Here is a 22,707-nt window from a genome sequence, read left to right on the forward strand (position 1 = left end):
CCCCCCCCCCAAAAACACCGCCTGTGCCTCCCCCTCCCCCAGGCTCTGCCCCCTGACCAGTCCAGAAGCTGGGCTGTGGTAAGAGTAATGCAGGGAGCTTGTGCTGCTGTGGGGACCTGCAACCCCCCCATCCCCCAGCCCTGTGGGGCTCTCCAGTTGCCCTGGGGGAGCAGTGACATGGGCCAGTGGCAGCCCTTGAGCACCCTGGTACCCCTGCCCAGAGCACATGGCGGGGGGGTGCCCACAGCTGCCTGGGCTCCATGGGTGGGTCTTACTACAACCTAGAATGTCCATAATGGCCAGGAATGTCCCCATTTTGAGTCCTAACCCCCCCGGTCAGTAGAAGGAGGGGTGGGGGAGGAGCTGCATTCTAGCGAGACTGCCAGGCCCACCCTCCACCACTGCCCTCTGAGTGAGTCCCTTTTCTCCTCCAGGCACTAGGTTGAGCGTGAGCCGGGGGGGGGGGGGTTAATCCCCACCTCAGCCTCTGTAGGGAAGGTGGGTAGTGCAAGAACTTCCTTGGCTAGGGTGACCCAATAGCAAAGGTGAAAAATGCTGACAGGGGTTGCGGGGCTAATAGATGCCTGTGTAAGACAAAGCCCAGATATCAGGACTGTCCCTATAAAATCAGGAACATCTGGTTGTCCTACCCTCAACAGTGGCAGTGTAGGAGGCCTGCGATGTCCCAGGTCCTGCTGTTGCAATCCTCAGTGGGTACTAGGCCGACTTTGGGCTGGGGGAAGGGACAGGTATGGCAAAGCCTTGCTTTCTGCATGAAAGGCAGGGGTAGCATTTGATGGCCCAGGGTTTAAGGCCACATACCCTACATCCAAGGTACGAGAACAAAGACCTGTGTGACTTCTTCCTCTCACCCCCCACCCCATCCATTGTTTCAGGGGTTAGTTAGTGTGAGCCAGCAGTACGCAGGTGTGCAGGGGAAAGCAGAGCCATGAGCTTAGCAAGGAGCAGCAAGCACCACCTTCACAGCCCTGCCCCAATGCCTGTGGCCTGTGCTGTTTAGATCAGGGGTAGGTAACCTAAGGCATGCGAGGTGATTTCCAGTGGCACTCACACAGCCCAGGTCCTGGCCACCGGTCCAAGGGGCTCTGCATTGTAATTTATTTTTAAATGAAGCATCTTAAACATTTAAAAAAACTGATTTAGTTTACCTAGAACAATCGTTTCCTTATAGAAAGAGCCCTTCTAAAAAAAATGTCAAAAGGTATTACTGGCATGTGATCCCTTAAATCAGAGTGAATAAATGAAGACTCAGCACACCATGGCTGAAAGGTTGCAGACCCCCTGGTTTAGAGTCTTGCCCTTCTTAACTTTCTGCTTAGCAGCAGCATGATCCTGTCCCCTTCCCACCCAGCCTCATTCTTCTACTTCAGTGTTTTTCAAACTGGGGTTGCCGCTTGTGCAGGGAAAGCCCCTGGCAGGCTGGGCCAATTTGTTTACCTGCCGCGGCTGCTGGCTGCGCTTCACTGCTGCAGGCCAATGGGAGCTGCTGGACATGGCGGCCAGTAAGTAAGTCCCTCCACCCTGCTTCCAGCAGCTCCCATTGGCTCTGAGCCAATGTGCAAGGTGGGGTTTGTAAACACTCACCTGTCTGTCTGGGAGTTCAGTGCAATTTGACAGAGAGCCCTTCGGGCGCAGACAGTCTTCAGCAGTATTTTGGCAGCAGGTGCTTCTGTCTTTGGTGGCAAGGTTTATTACCCGCCGCCAAAATACTGCCGAAGACCATCTGCGACCGAAGGGCTCTCCGCCGAATTGCTGCCAAAGATCAGGAAACAAACTGGCAGTCCGACCGTACTCTGTTCGGGACAAATTCCTCAAACTCGGGACAGTCTTGATTTTATCGGGATGGCTGGTCACCCTACTCCCCCCCACCCTCTTTCCGTTTGTCTCATTAGACCATAAGCTGTTCCCAGCCACTTCAAGCACTTACAAGGTGCTTCTGTAGAGCTGCTGCACTAGGTTTCTCCCTTCCCTTGGGGCCTGCTCTGTACTACTGCAATACAGACTGGCCTCCGTCGCAGTACCGCTGCTGATTCACCTCCGCATGGGCAAGCGAATCTCTCCCTCTTCTAATATTGACTTTCCTGTGAGCTTTAGGGTTTTGCCCACTCTGGCGCAGCCTTGGGCCAAAAGGGCTGGGGGTGGGGAGAGTAAGGACATCTCCCAGTCATGTGTCAGCTCAAATGTGGCTGTTTGAAATCTCCTCTTGCTCTGGCTCCAGTTTATTACCATCCAATTTCCTACCTCTGCTACTCTCTTTAGCCATCTCTTCGTACAGAGGCTTCTCCTCTATTAAATGAAAGCACATCATGTTGGGCTATACCCAGCTTGAACAGTTTAGGGTGCATGCTCTGAGTTGGGTGAGGGGAGAAACTGTCAGCCCCATTAAAGAACTTTACAAATATCCCCCCCCCCCCACTTAGATGGAACACGTCTGCTATGATTTGTCTTTGTTTTATAGAAAGATGCTATATACATGCAATTCACAGACTGCCACTGCCACCATTTAGCGCTATTAACGTTACAGAAGAACTACGCTGTATTTTGAAGACTCCCTCACCAGACAATTTCCTCTGCTTCATTTAACAACCATGAATTGATGGTGTTTCCAGCAACTGCAAAATTTATAATACTGTCCTGAGCAGCATCTGTATAATTTGCTTTCAGTGAGTCTTGCTTACTGCACTGTACCACCAACACACCCAGAGCCTTTAGAAAAATGGAGAACTGTGTTTGAGGCACTTGGCTGCATGCAGGCCTTCCCTTCGCCCTCCCCACCTGAGCTAGAGTAAGAGCTCACGCTCCCGAGGCCAAAAACCACCACCATGGTCCAGCCACGCCTTGAGGAGCCACCACAAGCAGTGGTTCGGTCTCTAACATAGAGTTGGCTTGTTTGCTTTATAAGCTACCGTGTGACTTCATCTAAGTCAGGGGTCGGCCACCTTTCAGAAGTGCTGTGCTGAGTCTTCATTTATTCACTCTGATTTAAGATTTCACCTGCCCGTAGTACATTAACATTTTTAGATGGCCTCTCTCCCCCTAAGTCTATGTAAACAAGTTTTTTAAAATGTTTAAGAAGCTTCCTTTAAAATTAAATTAAAACACAGCTCTTAGCAGTTTAGTGCAGTGGTTCTTAACGTGGGGTGCACCCCCACCCCCCAGGGCAGGGTCAGTGCAAGGATATTTTGTGCCCTAGGTGAAACTTGAACCTAGTGCCCCACACCCCTTGCACATTGGTTCATTGAGGGGAAAATCCCAATGCGCCTTTATAGACCCCAGGGGCAAGTCATGTCCAAGAGTTGTTCCCCAGACCAGCTTCCCCCCCCCCAAACTCCCCTGGAGAGTACACAGTCCCCCCACGTGGCCCCCAGCCCGAGTCCATTCACTAGCTTTGCCAGGCTTGGGCTGCTGCAGCAGCTCGGCAGGGAGGAGCTGCCTGCCAGTGGCACCAGAGAGCCAGAGCGTCCCGCTTGCAGCAGCAGCAGCGAGCCCCAGCCATGGAGGAGCCGGCGTGCTGCAGGGGGGCAGCAGCCCTGTAAAGACAGTGGCAGCACTGCTAGTGGGAAGCAGCAGCACCCCCCCAGCCCTCCTGCCCAGGATGTGGCCTGGTGCCACCTCCGTGGGCTCCTGCAGCCTTCAGTGGATGTATGTGGGTGCCAGCCCCCATGAGGCCCCTGGCTCCCTGCTTGCCTAGGGTTATCATACTTCAACAATCAAAAAAGAGGGGAAAGCCCTGCCCTGCCCTAGCCTGAACCCCCAACCCGCCCTGCTCCTTGTCCCCTGACTGCCACCTCCTGGGACCTGTGCCCCTAACTTCCTCGCAGAACCCCCCCCCCACCTGAGCCTCCCTGCTCCTTGTCCTCTGACTGCCCCCACCTGAAACCCCACCCTAACTGCCCTCCTAGTACCCTACCCCCTACCTGTCCCAACTGCCCCAACCCTTATCCACCCCCCACACAGACCCCCAGGACTCGCCGGCCCCATCCAACCACTCCCTGCCCCCTGAGAGAATGCCCAGAACTCCCAACCCATCCAACCCTCCCCCTGCTCCCCGGGACTCCCCTTACCCTGCCCATGCCACTCACGCTGGCTCCACATGGAGTTCCACATGGAGTGCTGAGACATTGGGGGGGTGGGGGAGCTCACACTTCCAGGAGCAACAGAACCCGAGCACGGTGAGGGGGGAGCTGGGGGGCATGCCTGCCTGGGCTTTGGCCTGGTGCCCCTCCTGGGGGAGCTTCTACAGTGGATGTCTGCGGGCAGTGGTGCCCATGCGTCCTCTGGCTTCCCCCTCGCTGCGCTCGGGCTCTGTGGCTCCTGGGAGCGACAGCCACCGCTGCCGCCCCTCCTGCAGCAGGCTCAGGGCCCCATACCCCATCATCTCACACTCCCGGAAGACACAGAACCTGAGCGCGGTGAGGGAGGAGCCGGGGGCATGCCTGCTGCCAGTCTGGGGTCCCGGCCGCCGGCCCCACTCAGCCTCCTGCCGGCCTGGGGTTCCGTTCACTCAACTGGCTGTGTGCTGAGTGGGGCCGGCGGCCAGGACCCCAGCTGGCAGCCACATGCCAGGCAAAATCAGCTCACATGTCAAAGGTGGCACACATGCTGTAGGTTGCTGACCCCTGATCTAAGCTAAGCTATCTTGACTGCTTCTCTCTGCTCATCTATCACTGGTTTTCTCTGTTCTGTTACACAATCCTGCCACAAGGGTTGCAAATAAAGCTTCACTGTAGTTACTCTTGTCAACTGGAATAGTTTTCATGGATCTCCTCTTCTCCTTCTACGCATCTGAAAATTCAACCTGAAGTCAAGTTTCCATAGGATATACACTTCTTGAGCTGAGGGATAATTGGCATGGAAGACACAACAAAAAATAAGTTTGAATTGTATTCCTGATTTGATGCACAGGACATTCCTTATTTGAAAGGGTAGGAGATGCTGTTAAATTTTTAATGCAGCCCAATAGTTTTTGAAGATTTGAGTCTGCTTGCACACCATAAGAAACTTCACTGATAAAGTTTCAGAATAAGAAAATAAATAAAACTCAACAAAATTTGCTCAAAAAAATATTACTGCTAAATGTAAAGTTGTCTTGAAGGTAAAAAAGAATTAAAACTTGAGTTTGCAAATGACTTTATTTACTCTAGGATGCTGGCAACAACAAAAAGGAATCAGCTATCAGAGAACAAAACTTCTCTTTGTTACAGTTCTTGGATGCGGATTTGTGGCTACCAGAAAAATTAGCAGCTCCAAGTTGAGGGATGTGCTGAAGGTTCCCTTTGCTGTAGGTATACCAATGGGCTATTGACGGGATTAAATAAAACTCCCAAACGTAGACAAGAGAGGATGCTACGGAGCATTAAGATTTTAAAGTAACTTTTACAGTAGCTCAAAGGCAATTTAAACACAAAACTGTGGCTATGAAATCATGCTCTGGAGTACTGTTTCCACACACACAATGGTGTAGTACAGGGGTAGGTAGCCTATGGCACAGGTGCCGAAGACGGCATGCGAGCTGATTTTCAGTGGTACTCAAACTGCCTGGGTCCTGGCCACTGGTCCGGGGGGCTCTGCATTTTAATTTAATTTTAAATAAAGCTTCAACATTTTGAAACCTTATTTACTTTACATACAACAAAAGTTTAGTTACATATTATAGACTTCTAGAAAGAGACCTTCTAAAAAAGGTTAAAATGTATGACTGGCAAGCGAAACCTTAAGTTAGAGTGAATAAATGAAGACTCGGCACAGCACTTCTGAAAGGTTGTCGACTCCTGGTGTAGTATGTATAGATGCATCAAAACATACACAGTTCAAAGCAAATCAAATCACACAATTAAAAACAAACCAACCCAGCTAAAAGTGAAAGTTTTATTGAATAAATATTATTTCCATGAACTATTTAAAAACAAACTTCACCAACAGAACTGTATATTTAACACCCTGCATTAACTCTGCTGTCAGTCAGAACATTAGCGGCAGCACAGTGTTTGAGGTCTGAAATTTTTTGTACTAATTATTGCTACAGTTTCCAGTTGTTAATGCCCATTAATGTCCAACAGTATCAATTTCAATATAGCATCCAGTACTTCTTGGATGAGTATCATTCAAGTTTTTTACCCAAAACAAGCAGCACTTGATCATGCTTTTCTTAAGGGGGGCAGGGAGGGGGTTAAGATGATTCACTATTTCTACATCTACATAAGAATTGAAACATTTAATGGGACCATAATTTAAGCATCTTCCTTAAAAATATACTCTTTGGTGTAGTAATGACATTTTATTTATACCTGAAACAGTCTCGTTTTTAAAGTATTCTGCCCATGCTTCTTAAATATATACATGCAATGTATTATGATTTATCCCACTGCCAAGATAAGAAAAATGCAACCAACCAGGCTCCTTTGACATACGAAACAATTTCCTTTAACAATGTTGACTATAAAGAATGGTATTTGCTATTACATTAGATCATGTTTAGACACATTTAAATGCGTTTTTTAAACAATTCACACTGCTTTGTAATTAGCAATATTTTTAGGGTGCTCTCATATACCTTTTTGTACTATATAATTAGATGCCTTTTTGCCCCAAACCTGTCAGACTTTATTTAAGTTCCATGCATTTATACATACTGGAAACAAGGTCATATCTACGGTAATGACAATTGTCTACAATTAGTGCAAAACCACTTGCATTATACTGTGGTAATAGCTAGAGCTAGGTGAATGTTTCAAGAAAGCGATGGAGAACATTCTAGTCAAAACCATGGATTAAACTGGATAACACCTGGCGCATATTTTTCATTTGACTGCCTTTGCAATCTGTATGAATGATATTTAGCTGCAGGAATGTTTCTGTGGAAAACAAAAAGACTTGCAATTACTTTTGTGAATGTGTTTGTGAGAAGACCAGTTGCAGAAGTTTTCACACAGCTATAGCAAAATCACCAATTTCCCCTACCCTGTTCATAAAAGTTAAATAACCTAAAACAGGGAGAAGAAACCAGATGTGTGACTGAGGTGATAAATCACACACCTTAGAAAGCAAATTGCAGAAGCAAGGAATTTGCAAGCCAGCAGTAGACGGAAATGTTTGCATAAAACACTAATCTGTAAAATGTCTGTCCCTAGATAATTAGTGAACAGAAAAAGGGCTAATTTATTCAATTTCTTCACTATGAATGGTTTACCCAGCTCTAGTAATGTAACTCCGTTAGAAACCATGATGATCGTACCATAATGCAGTAACAATTACTGTTACTATGGGTTAACTTCTGTTAAACAGCCACATTTCTATTGTATCCTGTAAAATGAGAATAATATAGCAAGATAGAGAATTCTCCTGAACAAATGATTTGGTAGCACACATGGTAAGTACTTCTGAATGCTGCACTTCACAAATACAATTGGAGTACATAAAGCCTAATCTTAAAAGAAAGTTTGTCAATCAAAAATTTTATAGGCTATTCTTGTTTACCAATAGCTTTCTGATGCGAAATTTCTAGTACTAGAAATGAGACTTTTCACACAGAGAACAGTTTTATCTGATTGTAAAAATAAGGGTTTGAAAGTATTACCAATTATTTCTAGTAAGGAGACTCAGTTGGGTAGTTTGTATTGTAAATTGTGTTTTCTGTTTTAAATAACCATTTTCACCAGCAAACAAGAGATCATTTTGAAATAACACAGTTTTCAACATTGCCTCTCCACTTTTGTGATCTCCCTCTATAATATATTATATTTAAATGGATATTTTAAGTAATATTCATATTTTAGCTTGAAGTGTTTTTAATGTAAGCAGACTTTTATGTCATTTCCAGTTCCTAGTGTCTACACGGTATGCTTTACACACCAAATGTTGTGTGAAAGAATATATGCTCCTGAAAAACTGACTTTTTCCCCATACCAGGTATTAAGATCTGCTGAGAATTCAATCTAGTTTTAAAGGTGGCTATGGACAAAAGTGCTCTCTTTCATCCATAAGAATGTATATAATGTCATTTGTGTTACTGTGAGTTAAGAATGTTTGACGCAGCCTTTATTGCAGTAAAAGGAAAAACTCCATAAGGAATCCTTTGCATGTGCCTTCATTTTGTGGATTTCAGGAGTAAAGGTAACTCTACATACTCATCTCTATACCATACATTCTTTTCCTTCATGTCCTCGATCAGAAAGATCAATAGTTACTGTTGGATAACTGAAGATGACATACTTGGTTAACTTTAAAAGCAGCAAAGAATCCTGTGGCACCTTATAAACTAACAGACGTTTTTGGAGCATGAGCTTTCGTGGGTGAATACCCATCTGATGAAGTGCATGCATCTGACAAAGTGGGTATTCACCCACGAAAGCTCATGCTCCAAAAACGTCTGTTAGTGTATAAGGTGCCACAGGATTCTTTGCTGCTTTTACAGATCCAGACTAACACGGCTACCCCTCTGATACTTGGTTAACTTTGTGTAAAATTCCACATACTAGCCAATCTAGAACTGGCATATTGCAGTAACAGTCAGAGGTGTATACAAAACCAACCTCTCTCGAGTAAAACCAATTCTACATTATTTGTGGTACATTACAAAATATTGTTGTTTTTCCTCCTAAGCATTCATTAGATAAAAATTCTGTATACTATGCAACCAATCATGTATTCCCATTAATGAGAAATAAACATCACTGATAAAGTTTTTCTCCAAATAGAGACGTGTGCCTGTGGTAAACTCAAATTCTTATGTATTTAAACAATTCAGGAAGAGCTTATTTCTCCAGTAACCTTAGATTTTACTTGTTCGGCACAAATGTATTCAACCTTATATTCATACCACAAAAGTCAAAACATTATATGTGTGGTATGGAATTGTTATAAATGCTTGGAGCAAGGTTTTTTCTCAAAGCAATTTCCCTTTTTTATAAACCATTTGCCATAATTTAGATTTCAAAACATGACATACTAAATCACAAAAACTAATGAAAAACTATATGGCAACACTTAAAATCACTGAGGGATGGCTAAGGAATGAATGAGTGACGTTGACAGACAGTCGGCTACTTTTGAGAAGTGAAGCATAATGGCTTAACACACAAAGATAACAGTGGCAAACAACAGATATCTGATGAGATGTTGTTTAGAAAGTGTGGCCTAAAATTATTTCACAGATAACCATGGCATAATTTTTTTTCGTCTCAGGAACAGAAACCACTGAGAAAACCTGTGCTAGTATTTAACTCAGACTTCCAGGTATATGTATACAATTGAAAGATTGATAAATCCACCAGTTGCTCAAGAATTTAAACTTTCATTTGTAAAAAGTTAAGTTTCTAGTCCTTATTGTAGCAAAAATGAAGACTCAAGATGTGAAACAAACTGATGCATTGCTGGGAAAGCTGTGAACAGCACCAGAAGTAGGCACTGGAGTTGTTAGCAGTGATGACCCAAAAATCTGAGAAGGGAGAACAGCTGTGGAGACATCTTAACATTTCATCCCCTACAGTTCACAGAATCCAGCAAAGCTTGGGAGAAGTAGAATAATGGAGAGCAATCTCTCTTTTGCAGCAGCAGCCCATGCCCCATAGCATAGAAGACTTCTAAGGCTTTGTCTACACTATGAAAAAAATACCAGTCATGTCATTCACTGCTAATGCAGCTCTACTGGTGGTAGCAATAATGGAAACGGTAGTGTAGATGGGGCAGGCACTTACACCATTGTGTTGTCTACCTTACACACAGGCCCACCGACAGCAATTCCAGGCCCCAGGGCAGAACAGTCAGTGGGCCCCCAGGCCTGGTGTGATGTCGCCACATGGGTGCGGAGATGGACCACCTGTGGTGGCTGATGCATGCATGGACAAGCCGTGGACACGGTCCGTCTGACACTTGGGTGGTGCTGTGCCTGTGCTGGCTGGTGCCCAGTGAGCTGTCGGCTGTGCTCTTCTGGCATGGCCAGCGCTTGCACATGCCTGCCTGGCTACCTTCGCCGCCACCGGTACCGCCCTGGGGCCTGCCCAGCGATTGCCCCTCCTGTTGGCAGACTGACTACACACCTTATCTTTACTACCTAGGATTAGGCAAAACGTTGGTAAGAAAGTCTGTGCCCACTGCATTCGCCATTGCCACCACTGGTAGATAATCACAGATCTGAGTTTTGCCAGTATAGATGCAGCTTTCCACCACCATCTCTTCCTTTTCAGTGAGGCAGAAATTTTATTTATGCGACTGAGTAGCCAGAGGCTGATTTAAAACAGAGGTTCTCAACCTTTTTCTTGCTGAGGCCCCCCTCAACGTGTTATAAAAACACCAGGGCCCAGTGGGGTTGGGAGCACAGGGCTCCAGGCCAGTGGGGGACCCTGGGACATAGGCATATTTTTACTTCTATTTGGGGGGAGGGGGCCAGGGTTGGCAGGGCTTGAGTCAGCTCCGCACAGCAGGGTCCAGTGCCACCTTCACCCCTGACTCACTCAGGAGGCCACCCAGCCTGTCTGGGCTATGGGGAGACGCAACCCAAAAATATAACTCAAAGGGGGACTCAGTTCAAAGTTTGAAAACCACTCAGGGTGCAGGGAGGGGGTATCTAGGAGCTGTGTGAAGTGAGAAGAGTAACTCAGGGTTCGGGAGGGGCTAGCTAAGGGCTGCGTACAGGTAAGAGGGGCTCCCAGCGTGGCTCTGAGCTTCAGCAGGGGGAGCGCTGGGGCTCCTGGCTTCAGCCTCACACTGCTCTTGGCTTGCGGGGGAAGGCTTGACTGGCTTCAGGGACTTGGGGGGCAGCTTCAGCCCTGCAACCTCCTGGCTTCAGTACTGGGGTTTGGGGCACCGGTGCTCAGCCTCAGAGCTCCTCGGCCCCCCGAAAGGATCTGTGAACCCCTGCTTGAGAACCACTGAATTAAAACATGGAGTCCCCAATCAGTGTCCAGGGGCTGCAGCATTCTCCACCAGCCCAGACTCCAGGGTGACAAAAAGCTGTCTAGCAACATCCTACTTGTCTCTCTTTATGGCCAGTAGATTCAGTTGTCCTGCTCTCTCTCTCTCTCTCTCTCNCTCCCTCCCTATACACATCCGTCCATCCCTCCCTCTCCCCACCCACCCACCCCCAAGAACTCAGACACATTTATAGCAGAAAATGTAGCTGCAAAATGTATAATTCTGTCCAAAGTAGCATTTGTGCACTTTGCTTTTATTGAGATACTTGTATATCAAACCATTGTCATCAATATGTCAGGTCCTTCAGATAAATGAAGATAATGCTTAAATCTTCAAAATACAATATGAATATAAATATATTAAAAATAAAACATGCAACCTCCCCAATGGTAAAAGGATTAAATCATTTAAAATTTCAACATTTATGCTAGTGAGAACTGCACAATCCATTCAACATGTTTTCTCCCTATTTTTCCACGTTAGGATCAAGAATAGTTATTAAAACATGTAGGATATAACAGTTATGGAGAATGACTGGCTTTTAAATATTATCTGTAAAGAACAGGAGATGCTTATTATACCTGAAGGGTGCACCTATGCTTTTGTCACCACTTTGAAAAGGCTATGTCATATTTTACTGGTATATTGCCATTTGTACACCAGTACAGATATGCGAATGGTATTTCAATCTCTTAACAGCTAATCTATCAGCACCGTTTTCTTTAATGAATTGACTTGCCCATGGAAGAAACAAGAGTTTTGTTTATTTGTAGACTAAGAGGTTAGCATAACAAGAAGCTTCAATATAAATTTAGAATAAAAAAAATCTTCCCCTCCCACCTCCCAAGGAAAAAAATAAATCAGCTTAATTTACAAAACTAGACTGAAAAATAAGTTAGTATCCTCAAATCAATTACTTGGGGGCAGAAAAATTTGGTCATTCCCTTGAGATCTCAAATAAAATGTCAAACACAGGATTCCAACCTGTTAGTATGAAGCAGAAAGAGGAAATGGGCAGAGAAAAAGCATTCAAATATTCAATAATTTGGTTGTAAGATTAGAAAATTTAGTGGAAGAGATTATCCTTCACATATATGTTTTGCTATGCTACAAGATAGAGCATGAGGTTTGTATTTAAGATGTTTTTGTTGTGCTAGGACATCTTCTAGGACAGAGAGTACAGCATTGAACTCATGCATAACCTATCATCAATATGCAAGCACCATATGGCTTCCACAAATGTCCTTGTTAACAAGTGGGTGAGTCCATTGTGGAGAGAGTCAAGATGCTTCTGTCGTTGGTATAGTAGGGATCCGATGAGCTCCAAGACCTACAGTAACAATAAAAGAAAAGTTTGGCTGACTAGGAACCTATAATTCTAAGTGAGAGGAGAAAAGGTCTAAGAGCATAAAGCAAATGACTTCTTTCTTTAAAACTGTAGTCAGTTAATTCCATCCTGACATCTGCAATTCATTCAAATCCTCAAAAATATGCTTTCATGAATTTTCTGGGCAGTATTTATTTTTGAAATTCACTATAACATGACTAAAGATATTTAATCTGCTATCAATTTAAATTATATGGGGCTTCTAGGCTTTTTGAGGCAACTTCAATATTATATATGTAAATCAGGCACAGTGAATACAACTTTTATTTTTGGCACAGTAAGATCATTCTAACAAATCCTCTCAGTACACAAATAGCTAATTGCAGTATGCTAATATATTGGAGTTTTATTTAAATATTTTAATACTGATGCAGTGAGCTACTTAACTTCAAACAAGTTTAATCTAATAGTTTAACTATAGCCATTAAGATATACAGTAACTCTTCACTTAACGTTGTAGCTACATTCCTGAAAAATGTGACTTTAAGCAAAATGATGTTAAGCGAATCCAATTTCCCCATAAGAATTAATATAAGGGGGTGGGGGGGCGCGTGGGGTTAGGTTCCAAGGAAATGCTTTTCACCAGACAAAACTATACACATACACACACAGTATACATTTTAAACAAACAATTTAATACTGTTCACAGCTACGATGATTGTGAAGCTTGGCTGAGGTGGTGAAATTAGAGGGTGGAATATTTCCCAGGGAAGGTCTTGCTGCTAAATCAGTGGTTCTCAAACTTTTGTACTGGTGATCCCTTTCACACTGCAAGCCTTTGAGTGACACCCCACACCATATAAATTAAAAATACATTTTTATATTTTTAACACCATTATAAATGCTGGAGGCAAAGTGGGATTTGGGGTGGAGGCTGACAGCTCATGACCCCCTGAGGAGTCCCGACCCCCAGTTTGAGAACCCCTGTGCTAAATGATGAACTAGCACTTGGCTGAGACCTGAAGAGTTAATACATTGCTGTTAATGTAGCCTCACATTCTACAAGGCAGCAGGAATGGAGGGGAGGGGAGATAGCATGGCAGATAGAGACAGACATACACCTTGTGTGTGGGAGAGAGAAATGCATGCTGCTCCTTCCAGTAAGTTCACCCACTCTTAAGTGCATTGTCTTTTTAAGTGGATCAGGAAACAGAGAGCAGCTGCTGCCCCAGGCTCTGTCTCTCTCCGTCTGTGTCCCCACCCTGCTCTATATGGAGAAGGAGTAAGCAGGGTGTAGGAGCAGGGGGGAGGGGGACACCCTGACATTAGCCCCCCCTTTTCCTCTCCCCCGCCCGCCCCTTCCCTCACAGCAAGCAGGCTTGGGGAGCAGCTCCAAGGCAGAGGGCAGGAGCAGCACATGGCAGTGGGGGGAGGGACAGCTGCAATTGCTAGCCTGCTGGCAGCTGCTGCACAGGGAATTTAGGGGAGCAGGGAGATGATGGGGGAGCTGATAAGGGGGCTACCGGTCCACCCTGGTTCCAAGCCCCCACCAGCTAGTGGTAACAGGCTGTCCACTGCTTGCAGGGAGAGCAAGATGTTAGAAGGGAGCATTGGACAACTTTAAATGAGAATGTTCACTAATTGAGCCGCAATGTAACAATGAAACAACTTAACTAGGACAACTTTAAGTGAAGAGTTACTGTATTTTACTATTGGGTGTGCTAGATTTAAACGAAAATGACAAGAGAAAAGATATCCAAAACTATCATTGCTTTTTTATTCTGATATAATCTACCAAAGTTTTTCACCTAAGAGTACGTTATTTCCCTAGATGAATAAATCCTGTATATAGACCACTGCTAAAGTCAACATATTAGACTAAAAGTTGAAAATAAAGGGCAGGAAGGAAGGGGGCCACAAAGTAGAAACAATTTATGCTCCAAAGCCCACCTCTGTCAGAAATCTGCTGTTTCTTCAAAAACAGTACACACATGTATCTTGACAAGGTTATTGGCTAATGACAGGTCCAGATCATTCAGTAATGGGTTCTACCATAACAATTTATATGTGATCCAGCATTTTTAATATTCTATTGGCTGATGAGTAGACAGACAGTTTAGTTTAATGGAAGAGAGAGACAGACAAATGCATTTTACTAATTTGCAAGAAACATGCAATATTTCAATTTTATTTTAAATGAATGAAACAATGAAAAATGTATTTTGATTATATTTTAAAAAACAATAGAACCGCAGTATTTTATGCCGGCTGCCCTCTACTCCAAGCATTTGTACACCTTGAGATCAAAAGAAATGGCTCCCACCCAAAATTTGATAGCATAATAATTTCATATCCTATTATCATATTTGACAGAATATTAGGTGCACATATTGTATATAAACACAAGCTATCTATATCAACAGAACTGGAAAAGTGTTTTTCATTACAAAGGATTACAAAGCACTTTTACAAACTACATATATACAGGTATCACTTAATTCATCAATGATATGCAGCTACCTCTGGGATAGAATAGAACAGCTGGTTCACACCAGCCGTAACATTACACAATAGTCTATTACATTTGAGAGTGCATGCATCTTCTAAAAGACAATAGCTATTTAGTAAAATCTAAATTGCATTTGTACCCAAGTCTGATCTAAGCTTAACACTGAGAAGCAAATATATTTTGGGATTAAAAGTATTTAATTGTACCTTCAGGTAACTGTTCTATGTGACTTACATAATTAGTACGTTCAACAAAAGTATTCAGCAACTTTCACGTACTGCAAGGGAAGTGAGGGGAGAACGTAAATATATCCTCTGACCACTGTTAGACTAGATTTTAAATAGAAATGCTGAAGGGAAGGAGCTGGAGTCACTCAAAACAAAAATGTAATGAAGTGAAACTGAAAGGGTTGCGAAGAGCCATTCCAGTATAAAAATTGGAGCTGCAGCCCTTCTAAAGCCCTTTGACTGGCACCTAGATTGTTTTGCATATTCATTTGTTTGAAGCAATGTTAATTTTAATACTTTAACAACTCTTTTTTAGGCTTTAAAATTATTCAGTTAGACGGTACAGTCATTAGGAAAAAAGATGATGAGGTAACACACAAATAACCTGAGAAATAGCACAATATTGAAAAAAGTGCTTTATATTCTGTCAAATATGATATTTTATTTTTATTATTAGTAGATCCCACCGAAGGAGGAGGGAGGAAATTGTAAAAAATCTGGATGCCTAGCAGAATGAAAAAATAATAATATACCTACCTACCTTTATGAGATCCTGCACAATAAACAATTTTTTGGCCAAACGCAGCATCACTTATTAGATGACATTAGAACAAAGAAAGCAGCATGGAAAATAAGTTTCTAATTTGTAGCGCAACATTTTCATTTGTTACAGAAGACAGCAATAAGTGAAAATATAGGTAAAGCAACCACTACAGAAATGTTGATTTTAGACCAATTAAATGCTCATCTTGTAGGTTAAAAATTCTATTCAATTGTTTATTTTACACATCATGCCTGCTTACTATACAGCAAGAGTTTTGATTAAAAAAATTTACTTGATCATAAACAGTTCCTTCTTATACAGAATAGGATATTTTTGCATAATTATACCCTAGATTTATGGAAATAACTAACAAAATTTCATAAGCAAGTCAGAATAAAGAAGATGATTAGAATCACAGACACTGTGTTAACACAAGAATTTGAAACTGAAATGTACCACATACCAAGTCAACACCTAAAGGTAAAAATCAGAACTGACAAAGCATGTCAGTATAAATTACCCATACAAGATGTATGAATGATACCACATCCTTTAACTTAAAAAGAGAGAGTTGCTCACATATTAAAGAAAACGCCATGTAAATGTGAGAAGTGCAATTTTTTTTCCAGGTTTGGCTTTTGAATAATGGAGTACTACGATATCATTCAGCAAAAGACAGACTAAGATATACAAAAGGTTTTTTATTTTTACCCCCAAATTTGTTACCTAGTTCTTTGAGTTTTTTTGAAATGGGGAGATTCAAGAAGATATTTAGCACATAGTTTTGAATGGCACTCATGATTTCGCTGACATTTTTGATACAAACAGAAAAATCCTTCAAACTAAGTTAATCTGAAGGTTTTGTTTTGTAAATTAGCTCGTTTCTAGAAATAGAGTATAAAAGTTTTATTACAAAAAATATTTAATTTTAGTAACCACCAATGGATGAAAAGTCTAAAGACTTACCTTTTAATGATGGAGTTATTGTCTGGGGGAAATGCAACCCTTTTGTATATCTTTAGAAGTAACTCAAGCTAATCCATGACTATTTGGAGGACATACATTAAGTATCAAAGGAAAAGCCTTTTGACTTTACAAATAACGCTTGATTCATGAAGGCAAAAAGCTGGATCAGGAAAACAATGAGCACAGTGAGGTTTGTTTTTCTAAACAGAAGGATGTACAAACCCAGAGAAAATACCATATATACAACACAAGATCTCATACTAGAAAGACCAAACAAAGTTTGAAGAGAGTTCTGTTTCTTGAAAAACCGTTTTCTTCCTTTTTCTAACAAAAGCACTCCCAGTAAGCAAGAAACGGATCTTTTAGGAACAAAAAAGTACTATAAAGAATAGCATTTCCTGTTAATTACACAAAACCTGCAACTGGTTTGCTAGACATCTATAGCTGCAGGCTCATCAGGTTCCAGTTTATAGGAGAATCGTCTGCAGCAAAGGCTATTGAGAGAAATTCCACACCTGTTGACCCGGGTTGGACTACATCTTCCCATTAGTCGTTCCAACATTCTTCTAACAGATGCGCATGCTGTTTCCCCATCTGAGAAGCAGCACATGGAGTCCAAGCAGTTGATACCTGAACTTGTCTCAGTAAGCTGGAGTGAAAAGTGAGAGAAGAATTAGTATTTGTAGATTCTAGTGACAAAAGTGTCCTGCTATCACAGTCAATGCTTAAAGAAGGCTAGTTTTTAAATTTCAATAGTGTTACTAGAATATGTTTCTGTTTTATAGGAAAAACATTGTGATACCTTATTAAGAGCAGCATTTGCTTTCTTCATGTGAATCATACAGATGGAGATCTAGATGCTTTTTGGTACGGCCAAGGTTTGAACAAATAAATGGCTTATTGAACAAATGGGAGATTGTTTAACAGTGACCCCACACAAGCACCCCGCAAATAAAAATATGTCCAGTTCCCACTACTGTCGTAAGTAACCTGGCTGGCCAATCATCTGATAATTTATGCTAGCTCAAGATCTATCCCCATTCAAAACATACTAGCCCCCTCTCCCAAATAAAATAATAATAGAAAAGGCTTTAGAATAAATGTGACTGTGGATATGGCACCCTGCCTAAAAATAGTTTTTAACAATTCAAAAAGAACTACAGAAAGCAGTTTTCTGAAGGAAGTTGGTTCCATGACTAGCAACAAGACTTACTATTACTATTTTAAGCTGACATTAAATCATGAGCAAAAAAGACAGAAGTAAATTCTTCTAGCTACCCTTCTTGTCTTATTTACATAGTTCTGAAATTTTATCCCAGGGTACCATTTATGATGCCAGATAAACCTACCTTTACAAAATACAGGATATGGACTGGAATTTGGGAATGCCATTATTAAAGCTTATGATTCGGAGTTGAACTAACCTCTCACTTTTTTGGGGGAAAAAAAGGTTGTCTATAGATTTTTATCTAAATTTAAACACAGAATTAACATTAAGAACCATCAGTCATATCCACACAAGAATAAGAAAAAGCTGAATGTTAGTATAACTATGAATGAATACAACAAAGTTTATTCAGACTAGAATAAACTGAAAGAGGTTACATCGAGTTTAGGAAGACGTTTTTATTACAAATCACCTATTAACAAATTCCTTCATACTACACTTCATCCGAATATTTTTCCACTGCAGCACATACAAATTTCCAAATATTTAGCACTACAGGAAAAACGAGAGAGAGAATATTTTGAATTCATTTGTGCTTACTTCCCTTCTAATAGGGTATACAAATCTACTGAGGGTGGTGATGTGGGGAGAAGAGGAGGTACCTACATAACTCAAATTAAACTATTTGTTTAGCAGTTATACTAATTCAGGGGAGGTGGGTAGGACACACAAACTGTATTAGTTACTTAACATCACAGATGCAATGCAATGAGATGAATTACATACAGAGGCATACCTCCTAAATGGACGATATGTATCAATTATTCTGAGGCTCCAAAAATTTCCAACAGGACATTCAAATATTTACAAATTTATGCTGCTCACTTCAGATATAGAAATTAACAGAAGTAAGCAGGAGTTGCAGACAGAGAACCTCTCAGATCGTCCCTCAGTAAATCACAGGAGAGGGGCTTTAAAAAGTCTCATGAAAGAGATTAAGATCTGAGATTTCTACTTATAATTGGCTCAAAGCTAACGGAAAATTGTCTCGCTCTCTCTAATACTATATAATGTTTTCCAATAATTTCTATCTGATCATACATGAACGAGCTCCATTGTTACTTATTCATGCATGATACATGTCTCTTTTCTTACTACACTCATGGAGGCATATGTACCTATATTTTTGTCTCATAGTTGCTCTGGAAACATGTATTTTATTAGCAGTAGATTCATATAACCCCTAATTTTGTGTGAGTGGCAAGCCAACTTCACATTCTACAATTTTGATTTTTATATACAGAATTGATTCTTCCCTTAATATATACTGTATGAAGCAGAACCTGGTCCCGGCAGTATTCTGGGGCCGTAAAGTTTACTTCCGCAGTCAGCCGAGGGAATATCCAGATGATGCAGCGCTATGGCCTCCTTAGCCCCGGCAGAGGGTGCATGTTGGGGAAGTTGTCAGGGTGTAATTGCGCTCTAATGATCCCTAGCTGGCATAACGGCTGGAGATCACTGAGGAATGTTATAAGCTGACACAAAGAGGGAGTAGCCAAGAGACTGCACGAATTTGCACCTGAGGGATGAAACAGTTGGCACTAGAATTTGGGAGGAAGGGTCATATAAAAGGTGCATAAAACTATCTTTGTCTCCCTCAATGCCAGAATCCTATGCTCTCTCTGTGCAATCTTTAATGTATAATGCACTATGTATTTCTGAACTGCCTGTAAAACATATAAAAAGCAGTGACTGCAATGCAAAGGGGGCATTTTGGAAAAATAAAACAGGCAAAAATACAAAAAAAAAAAATCTACTTAAGGTGAAAATATTTGATTTCTAATGAGCTTAAAACCAATTTTGCCTTTAGTTTCGTGCAATACAATAGTGGCTTAATAAGGAGTCAGTGCTTTACCATGACTCAAAAGGGTTAATACCACCTATTTGAAAATAGTGACCTTACAGAATCCAGTATGTAGATAATTGCAAAGAATTAATATTTACTATTTTAAATCCACAGACCTCCCACTTTTAAGACTTAAAACTGAGCGGAAGCATTACAAGTAGTATTTCCAGAGTAAACTATGAACGTCCAAGATCCCTTTGCAATCCCAAATCCACACCTTCCTTATGTCAGCTATACCAACTAGCTCTTAGTAACATCAAAAGTAATATTAGGAGACTGCAAAGGAGACAATAATAAAATAAACTCAATATGATGGCAGTGGCTACCTGGTTTAGGATCCATTCTCTTTATATCCCTTTCCTGAATGAAGGATTTTATTTTTAATACAGAATCCCTCCTCACCGCCTGCATCTCCTCTAGCCTTCCTCTCCAGTTTTAGATCTGTGCACAGATTTGTTGTGTGTTACAGTAAACTAAGGCCTGACAAAAACATGTAAGACAATGCACAATGCTGTGAGGTGGACAGTACAGAGCACAGATACTTTTAAAACAAAAAAGTCTCTGGCAATACTAAGTGTATCCTCGACTGGGCTGCAACTGGTAGGAAGAGCCACTACTTAAAGATTGACATATACAGAGAAAAAAAATGAGAACACTCATCTTTGGGCTGCAAAGAAGTTTTCAAAAGGTATGGCTTAGGGCTAAAGATCTTAAATCATTGCAATGCAAATGTTTTCCAGGGGAACAGATAACTTTAATGGAATGAATCAAGAAAAAAAATTAAATATTATGTATTACAATTAGTGATTCAATCTGTTAAGCCCAAACAAAAAACATGCAGTCATGTAGGTTTCCTTGTAAATATCACAAGTATGGGAATTTCAGAGATGATTCCATGACTGACTATACATAAGGGTACAGTGGGAGTACTACCTAGTGAACGCAAGAACTGTCCTGCTGGCTAGTTGGATCAGCTAGCAGTTGCCTATTGTCCTCCCCTTTGTGCCTGCTTTCAGCAAAGTCATATGCTGAGCTGACTGAAACCTTATCCTCTTCCATCTAGAAGGACAGAAAAGCAACAAATCTTATAAAACACCACACTCAGTTTTAAATTAAACAATAATCTTTAAACCAATCTTTAATCTACTGACTTGTTCTTGATAGACCAGTGCACATTTGCTTAGGCAGGAAGAGATGACCACTTTCTCAAGTTATCCAAATCACAAATTATTTATTAATGCACATCGTTACCAGAGTATAGTTTGTCAACAAATTAAAGGCATACAAAGAATGTAGAGGAGTAATTTTCAATTCCGACCTCTTCCTCCCCCAAATAAAAGTCTAAAACTAGCGCCTTTGTCCAAAGGCTCTTTCCAATTCTTATCCCAGTTTGTTGGGTCTGCTGTATGCCAAATGACACCTGCAGGTTTTAGTTCAACAAAGCACTTATATCTCACTGAAGCATATGCTTATGTGATCTGCTAAAAAGAAATGGATACAGTATGTGCTTATAGTTAAGCAAATGCTTAAGTGGCGTTTTGCTGAAGCCAGGCCCTAGATACTAATATAATCGATGCTATGTAAATAGCTAAAATAGATTATGAGATGGTTATTGCTATACCACAATTAAGCTTTAAAGTAGCTTCCCATTATGAGCCCCATTTTTACCTTCTCTTAGTCACCCCAACAAGAGACTGATTCCCCTGAAATTTCAAATGCCACATCTCACCCTTAGTTAGTTTTTCTAGAAAATTTAGAAAAGACATTTTGAAATTTGGCATTTCAAAAGTCTCCCTGGCACTTAAAAAAAAATAAAAAATCCTAAACCTTTTGTTCAGTTTTACCTCTACAATGACAGTCTACAAACACCAAATAATTTTTATTTGTACTGTGGCAGCCCAGTCATGGATAAGTGCACCAACTTGTGGTAGGCCCTGTACAAACAAAAAATGAAAAAAGATTGTCCCTGCCACCAAAGAGCATACAATGTAAGTCCGTCATGCTAAGAAGAGATGCCTTGGTGCCCCTTAGTGTGTGTGTGTGTGTGTGGGGGGGGGCATTGAAGGGTGAGGAAAAGTCTGGTTTACCAGTGGAATTACAACAATATGTACAATACAAATTTAATAGAAATTGATCTGCTTCTGGCTCCAGGCTTTGATGCAGCAGCTACTGACCAGAGGCAGACATGATAGCTAGGGGAAAAACAATAGCAGTTCAGGTCATGAAAACCTGTGGCCACAGAGGCATACTCTTGTAGTTTTGGAATGGAGGGCTTTAGGAAAGGCAGACCTGCATAGAGATAGTGGAGAAAACAAGGGGTAACAATGGAGTTGTTTGAGGAGGGTGGGGGCAGAAAGTGATGGAAGGACAGAGCTTGATCCACATTAATAAAAAAAGTGTTAACATTTAATTCCTAGATTTAAAACTTCACGCATTAGCATTCCGTATGGATAAAGAAGTCTTCCTGTCCCTTACATTCACCTTCTGCTGTACAAAACCTCAATTTGCCACCCAACTGTAATGACCCCAGTACACAAAAAACTTTCATGTACAGGGTGAAACCTACAGGAGAGAAACCACTTAGAAGAACTCTAAGACCTGCTGTTGCCTGCGCTACTCATATGGACCATATATACTAATTTACTTTGAACTTTTGGCACCACATTCAAAATACAGGGACATTCCTAAACAAAAACTTAGTTTTTTTTTTTAAAAAGCTAGAAACTGCCAACTTACCTTCCTTCAAAAGTTAATTTTGTGCTGAATTTCAACAAGATTAACTCCCTATGATATTCAGAAATCTGAGTTGCAGACTTCCTGCTTTTCTGCTAGAATGAGTTGCATGACAAGTACCATCACAAGGTAATAACAGAAAAAATGGAATTGTTATTTCAAATTTCTCTTTGTGGTGATGTCACTCACCCTGGCAGATGAACCATGAAGTCTGCAACTGAGATGTCTGAGGTTTTTAAGAGTTAATTGTCACAATTATTTGTTTAAAATATAGCACTCATTACATTTGCATAGGTCACTTTCCTCTCCTATTTCCCTTATTTTGAAGGATGTACACCCATTCCTTCAATGTAGGCCATATGGATGTCCTGGTCCTGATTTACAGGCACCATTCC

The 22,707-nt window shown here is 41.6% G+C and overlaps 1 protein-coding gene across 3 annotated transcripts in view; it reads right to left on the reverse strand.

Moving 5' to 3' along the window:
* Positions 1-11,164: 11,164 nt before the first annotated feature.
* Positions 11,165-22,707, reverse strand: part of ATP11B (ATPase phospholipid transporting 11B (putative)) — a 109,252-nt gene continuing 97,709 nt past the window's right edge. For 2 of the 3 annotated variants that reach the window (XM_032784852.2, XM_075068371.1), the window contains one exon: positions 15,759-17,154. In XM_032784852.2, the coding sequence (XP_032640743.1) occupies positions 16,936-17,154 (219 nt within the window). In that variant the 3' untranslated portion in view covers positions 15,759-16,935. Of the gene's footprint in view, positions 12,263-15,758; positions 17,155-22,707 lie in introns of those variants that run through there. The other variant, XM_032784853.2, reaches the window with a different exon arrangement.

The sequence above is a fragment of the Chelonoidis abingdonii genome, chromosome 8 (assembly GCF_003597395.2).
Source record: "Chelonoidis abingdonii isolate Lonesome George chromosome 8, CheloAbing_2.0, whole genome shotgun sequence".
NCBI classification, from domain to species: domain Eukaryota; kingdom Metazoa; phylum Chordata; order Testudines; family Testudinidae; genus Chelonoidis; species Chelonoidis abingdonii.